This window comes from Sinocyclocheilus grahami, unplaced genomic scaffold, assembly GCF_001515645.1.
Source record: "Sinocyclocheilus grahami isolate Dianchi unplaced genomic scaffold, SAMN03320097.WGS_v1.1 scaffold594.1, whole genome shotgun sequence".
Lineage (NCBI taxonomy): Eukaryota > Metazoa > Chordata > Actinopteri > Cypriniformes > Cyprinidae > Sinocyclocheilus > Sinocyclocheilus grahami.
The window spans coordinates 636703-644106 of record NW_015505773.1 but is presented as its reverse complement, the minus strand read 5'-3'; the positions used below and the strand labels follow the sequence as shown (position 1 = coordinate 644106).

Below are 7404 nucleotides of genomic sequence, written 5' to 3'. Positions count from 1 at the left end.
TAATATATACCACAATATTAACTTCCTATTATTGAATTGTTGTAAATAAATATCACATTTGCAACTGGTCAGTGTTCAAAAAATGCTGAGAAATCACTTCATGTAGCCCCACAAGAGTGATTACTGATAAACTGTCTGAAAAAAAGAAAGTCACGTTTTAGAGAAGAAAAAAAATCCCCCACTGACTTTCAAAGCTGCTACATAGTAACGACTTTCTACTTCGAGGACCTTGATAGAAATGTAGTGGAGTGAAAAGTACAATATTTGTCTTTCAAATGTAGTGAAGTTAAAGTCATAAGTTCCCAGAAAAAATAATACTCAAGTAAAGTACAGATACACAAAAAGTGTACTTAAGTACAATACTCAAGTAAATGTGCTTAGTTACTGTCTGCCTCTGCCTGTGACTGTCACAGGATTGCGCTCGCGCTCAGTTCGTCTCTGACACATTTTTTGAGCAGCTGATGTGTGATCTCTCCTTAGTACTCATGGCCAGTAATGCTAAAGTGAAGTAGTTTTACTTTTCTGTAGTTTTTCAATGGCTCTCGGTCATACCGACGACCATGCACTCATGATTTTTGAGAGGGCACGAGTTAGCATCTCGCTTTTTATTTATGTGGAATAAAGTCGTTATTTTTGTTTTCTTTGCGCAAAAAGGTATTCTCGTAGCTTCGTGACTTTACAGTTGAACTGATGTCACACGGACTACTTTGTCGATCATCTATTCAGCGTCCGTCCATCTATCGCTGTTCTCCATACTTGCGAAATAATGGGAGGGTCAGAGAGCCCTCATATTTCATCAAAAATATCTTAAATTGTGTTCCGAAGATGAACAAAGGTCTTACGGGTTTCGGATAACACGAGGGTGAGTAATCAATGACAGAATTTTCATTTTTGGGTGAACTAACCCTTTAAATTCACGTCCTTGAATGAGCGTTAGCGTATTCTTTAACCGCTCAGGTAATGTTGGTATAACTCATTTCAGGGGCTGGCAAAATTACAGTGTAAAATTAGTCAGAGCTACAGAAATGAATCTTAATATTTACAAGTACTACTTTCTGCTCGACTCCATATTATAAAAAAAATTAATTTAATAAATCAAAAATAAATTGTGATTTATATCCATTATATGCAGTTTAAATTATGTTGTGTTCATTTGGTATGTCGAGAAAACAAGTTTGTTTTTTTTGTTTTGTTTTTCAAATTCATGGCTCTTATCAGCCTCCGTACACCGGTGCCCGGATGCGCAGCACGGATGAGAGCGTCTGCGCAGTTCACAGATCTACAGATCCCACGGCTCGTTTCAACAGCTCTGCTGATCGCTGTTTGGATGTTGTACAGATCAGCTCTGTCTGCTCACTCACTCATTTAAAACCCATAGCTCCGCTTCATTCACAGGCCTGCTCTGTTATGAACATGGCGCCGTTTTTAACGAGTTTTATTTATTTGGCGTTGTTGTGTAGTAGGATATGCTGTGATAATGACACAGAAGAGGATGAGCACGCCAAACACACATACACGGTGGAGATGTTCAATGATGCCGTCTCTACTGCTCCACACTTCGTCATGTTCTACGCGCCCTGGTAAAACAACACCTTCATCAAATATTTTCATTATATTGAGAGATATACGAAATGGTAAATGCATTGAGATCAATGCCGTTATGCTAGTTCTGAGTTGATTTGCTGCGATGTTTGAAGTGACTCCATTAGCCACTTTACTCTACAGAGGTAAGTCAGTTTTGGATGAAGTGGATGTCAAGTTTAGTAAAGACACGAAGCACCATTTTTTGACATTAGAGTGATGATAATAGACTTTGGTAAAAAGTTTAAATTCCTGCAGTCATAAAGTTTTAGTGTAACGTTACGTGGCAAAGCATGAACAGCCACGACATCAGACATCACTTCCTCATCCTCATAAAAAAAAAAAAATTGCAATGGTGGTACCATGGTCTTTATGTATATTTTTTAAGGTTTATACTATGTAGAAATATCATGTCATGTTTTTTTTTTCCCTCTTCGTTTTTGGTCTTGTACCATGGTAATACCAGGGCATTTAAACAAAAATACGCCAAAAAATACCACAGTTCTCTCAATCAATTTAGTGATTCTAAACCACTAAACGGTATTCCTGAATTACACACACCACCATAGTCTTTGATTTTAAAGTGTTTTTTTGTTTAGTTTTTTTTCTTCTGGGTACTGTATTTTATTGTATATCAACATGTGGAAAATGGGCATCCGATGACCCCTTTAATGATGTGATAAATGTGTTTGAATATGTTTGTGGTGTGCAGGTGTGGTCACTGTCAGCGGCTGCAGGGAACGTGGAATGAGCTGGCAGATAAATATAACAGTATGGAGGCTCCTCCAGTGTATGTTGTGAAATTCGACTGCACAAAAGACACAAAGTTTTGCTCCAGTGAACATGGGATCCGTGGATACCCAACGTAAGCATTACTTCACTGTTACTAGTGCTGTACGTAACAAAAAAATACATTTTAAGATGCTTCATGCAAAATGTAAAATTACAGTAAAATTATTTAGATGTTGTGTGTGTAAAACATTTTATATGCATGATTTATAATCACCTGACATTCATGTGCCTAAGGTAAAAATTATATGTGGTTTGATTAATCATTGACCGACTAACTTTGTGTTTGCTTTACAGTCTGAAGTTGTTTAAACCTGATCAGGAGGCTTTGAAGTATCAGGGCCCGAGAGACCTGCAGGCGTTAGAGAGCTGGATGCTGAAAACCCTGCAGGATGAACCGGAAGTAAGATCATAAAACTGCTCAAATATTTGTATGACTAGAAACATACTCTTATACTGGCTTTTAAAAGTGCTTTGTGTAATACATGGACTGGTCAAGGTGTAATTCTAAAACGTCACAATATTACAGCACTTCTTATTTGGTCTATCCCCATCTCACCCCAGGAACCTCAGACTGAACCCGAGCCACCCAAAGTCCCTGAACCCAAACAGGGCCTGTATGAACTCACAGCCACAAACTTCAAACCACACATCTCTAAAGGTAGTAGCCGGCAACCCATTTTAACAATATATCAATTTTGATTGACGATTCATTTGTTTTACAAAGTAATGATATAATGTTTTACGTTATGATAATTGTTTTTTTAATACCACTGTGTTGTATCAGCTTGGGTTGATTGTTTAACTTTATTTAGTCTTTTTTATGTTTTATCAAGTTCTCTACAGCTTTGTATAACTGTTAAATTACAAATTCATCATCTTGAAAGTGAAGCATTTAAACAAAAAGTCACTACTTCACTGTCACCCTGCACACATGGACACACAGTTAAGGAAAATGTGAAAATATAACAACATTTTAAAATGGACTTTTCCATGACTGAAGACATTAAATACAATCTTGTAATCAATAGTAAATGTAGAATAATAATAATCATATTTATTATTATTTAAATAGTTTGTCATTGGATTACATTTTAAGATGTCCGGTAATCACAAATGGCTGGTATAGGTACAATGATAATTAATACAACCATATTAAAACCCTGGCAACTAACCTGTTTATTGAATGTTTATATATACATACACACACACACACACACACACACACACAAAAGTCTTGTCTTAGGCCATTAGTATTTTCACCAACAAAAAATTGGTTTTAAGCCAGTTATTTCTATATTTTGCTGTAGTGTGTCAGTAGGAAATATCAGTTTATATTTCTAAACATTTCATTTGCCATTAATTGTAGGTAGGTTGTTATTATTATTTTTTTGTGTGTGTGTGTCTGTAAATGATAAGAGCTCCTGCTTTTCTGCACTTTCATTGAGCACTCATCAGGATTTTAATTGGGGTTCTGTTATTCCCATAAGGTTCTCTCTATGACAATAACTTTGGCAGCAGAGATGAATTATGGTCTTGGCTTTGGTACAGTTTCAGCCCTCTTCTCAAACACCCTTTAAATGTTACATGTTCCGTCCGTTAGCCAAATAAATGATTCCTGTTTGGAGGAGAGGCAGGAAATGATGCTCTGGCTTTTACAGAACTGTTTATGTCTCCCAGCTTCAGATGTTTGAAGCACATGTTAATGATGTTGCTTAACTCTAATAACCAAAAGTTTTGCTTATACATCTTCATTTAATGTACGCATCATGCTAAATTAATATATTTCCACATTTCAGGGCTGTACTGTGTACACGTAATTCACACAATTTGTGATGTTTCTTGTAACATCATTGTGGGTGGCATGACTGTGGAATAGTTTAGCCGTGAGTTGACACGCTAAATTCGCTTCTCTTCGTGTATTAATGTGCAGTCTGCACTGCAGCACCACATTTTCTGTAATCTGTGATCATTTTGATCAGTTATGATTAAAGCCATTATGTAGTCCATGTTATCCTACTTGAGACATGGATTCTTGTTGCATTTTGAGGCTGTAACCCTGCAGTTGTCTTCTACAGGTTCTCACTTTGTGAAATTCTATGCGCCGTGGTGTGGGCACTGCAAAGCCATGGCTTCAACATGGGAACAGCTCGCCACCAGCTTTGAGCATTCAGACACCGTCAAGATCTGCAAGGTGAGAGAGGCCATTGTGGTTTCTCTCTTGTTTTTTTCTGTATTGTAAATTGACTTCTGTTTTCTGATATTTATATATTTTGCTTGCTAAAGGTTGATTGCACACAGCACTATGAGGTGTGTTCAGATAATCAGGTTCGTGGTTATCCCACGCTACTCTTCTTCACTGATGGAGAGAAGGTAAGAATATCTAGAGTGGAATCATTTCTTAAGATAAATATCAGTGTGTATACATGCTGTTGTTCAAAAATTTGAGGTTGGTAAGATTTGCTAAAGAAGTCTCTTATGCACACCAAGGCTGCATTTATTTGATTAAAAATATAGTAAAACTCCAATGCTGAGAAACTGCAATTTAAAGTAACTAAATATTTTCCATTTCCATATGTTAAAATCTAAATTATTCTTGTCATGCAAAGCTGAATTTTCAGTACTCCACTCTTCAGTGTCGTGTGATCCTTCAGAAATCACTCTAATATGCTGATTTGGTGCTCAAGAAACATTTATAATCATCAATATTGCAAGTTGTACTGATTCATATTTTTTTTTGTGGAAACTGATGAATCGAAAGATCAAAAGAGCATGTAGGCTTTCCTGTCCCTTTTGATCAATTTAATGCATCCTTGCTGAATAACTTATAAAAAATTTATAAAACTTAATAATAATAAAAAAAAATGAATAAAGCTTAATTAAAAAAAAAAAAAAAAAACATTACCCCAGATGTTACCCTTTTTTTTCATTTTCAGATATTCTGTTACATTTTCTATGCTTCCTACATCCTCACAACCATGGAAGGAAATTCCTGCACTATTTTTCACTTGTAAAACTGCAATATCAATTATCATAAATCAAACTGTAACCAGTGTTGGGGGTAACTGGTAATGCGAGTTACGTAATCAGATTACTTTTTTCAAGTAACTAGTAAAGTAACGCATTACTTTTTTAATTTACAAGAAAATATCTGAGCTACTTTTTCAAAAAAGTAATGCCAGTTACTTTGTTTTCCCATTTATAGACTGACAGCTCTCCCGTCCTCATATTTGGAGTAATCGGGAGTACAGAGGCGTTGTGTGCGCTGTGTGAATATGATGTTGCTGTAGTTCTAGACTAAATGTGAATGTGCATTAATTCATCCCACTCACAAAAAACAGATTTAGTATTCATCAAAATGAATTAAAACAGTGAAATGCAAACTCAGAATATGACGCAAACCTGCAATAATTACATATGTTAAATAACACAAATGTATCTAATCCCATTTTATTAACCAATATCTTTGCTGCTGACCTTTGATGATCCAGTTCAACCATACTAATAAGCAAAAATGACTTTAGAGAAACTAACAATTGTGCTTTGTTTTTTTTATTGCTGAAGAGTGTTTCTTCTCCTGCGTTCTACTGTACAGACGTGAATTTACTTTTGCTTCAGCCTGAGGTTTATTCATTACAATTTTTGGTGTGAAAGGGCTTTTATATTTGCTATAAATAGAACTTCTTATATTAAAAACAATCAAGCCCTGCTTACATTTAAAAAGTAACGCAAAAGTAATATAACATTACTTTCCATAAAAAGTAACTAAGTAACGTAATTAGTCACTTTTTTAGGAAGTAACGCAATATTGTAATGCATTACTTTTAAAAGTAACTTTCCCCAACACTGGACACTAGTATACTAGCTTCCAAAACACAACATGCTGGTGATCTTTTCAGCTAGGATTTATTTTTGTATTAAATGCATCTGCTAAATGACACATTTAAATAGGCTAAACTGAATCTAAAGTAACATCTGTGCCTCTTTATTAGTAGCTGGTTTAAAACCAAGCTAGTTTACCTCATTTACATTGTGGCTCAGTATACACCCTGAAAGCACATGCATGAGTAGACACATACACACACAGCACATCACATGTCACAGCCCACCACTTACAGCATGACGTTGTGCACTAGCCTCTAATGATCTCACATGTGAGCACCAAAAATACCACGGAACGTGCCTTGCATGCACCTTCTATTCACATACTTTTTTAGGGAGTAACGCAATATTTTAATGCATTACTTTTAAAAGTAACTTTCCACAACACTGACTGTAACTATATGTCATGAATAAAGAATGTTAACCTAAGTCCATTAGTTATCATAGTGTTTACACTAAACGGTAACGGTAGCTGTGCGCATGCTGTATGTTTTCAGATTGATCAGTACAGAGGAAAACGTGATCTGGATTCATTTAAAGAGTTTGTTGATAGTCACATGAAAGCTGCAGAATCTAAAGATGAACCTGCAGAAGAGGAGGAGCACGCTCACGAAATCCCACCCAGCGCTGACCCTGACAAAGAAGAGGTGTGTGTCTGTTTTAGTTTTTGCACAATACAGGTTTTGCTTTCGATTTCCTGCTTGGCACTATAGAGATTTGATTTGTTTTTGTGTGCGGGCAGATGTTTGAACAGCGAGCTGCAGACTTGGGCCCTTAGACACAAATCTGCATCTTGAAACTAAGGTAGTAATTATGGGCAGAGCAGCTATTTCCTCCTGCTGATGCAAATGTGCATGTGTGCGTGCGTGTGGGTTGGTGGGCCGGAGTGGAAGGGATGGGCGGGGAGCTTAAGGGCTGTTATTTTGCTTTGTTAATTGGCTTTCCTGTCTAAGCTTGTCTTTTATAAAGGGATTTTGGCAGGCTGGAATTGTTGCATGGCTAAAGAGTGTCCCTTAAGAGCTTTGTTTCCGAGTTTTTTTTTTTTTTTTTTTGTTGGGGGAAAATTTTAAAAGCTTGTAAACCGTTGCTGATCCCTTTGAGATGAGACCTTGCTCTTAAACAAATGTTCAGAGCTGGTGTTGTAATTAAGGA

The 7404-nt window shown here is 36.3% G+C and overlaps 1 protein-coding gene across 1 annotated transcript in view; it reads left to right on the top strand.

Moving 5' to 3' along the window:
• The first annotated feature begins 1292 nt into the window (after window positions 1-1292).
• LOC107557239 (thioredoxin domain-containing protein 5-like) overlaps window positions 1293-7404 on the top strand; it is an 11143-nt gene continuing 5031 nt past the window's right edge. Inside the window, exons 1-8 of the mRNA XM_016240586.1 lie at window positions 1293-1580; window positions 2294-2446; window positions 2668-2773; window positions 2935-3031; window positions 4449-4564; window positions 4657-4743; window positions 6750-6899; window positions 6995-6996. Of these exons, the coding sequence (XP_016096072.1) occupies window positions 1408-1580; window positions 2294-2446; window positions 2668-2773; window positions 2935-3031; window positions 4449-4564; window positions 4657-4743; window positions 6750-6899; window positions 6995-6996 (884 nt within the window). The 5' untranslated portion in view covers window positions 1293-1407. The remainder of the gene's footprint in view (window positions 1581-2293; window positions 2447-2667; window positions 2774-2934; window positions 3032-4448; window positions 4565-4656; window positions 4744-6749; window positions 6900-6994; window positions 6997-7404) is intronic.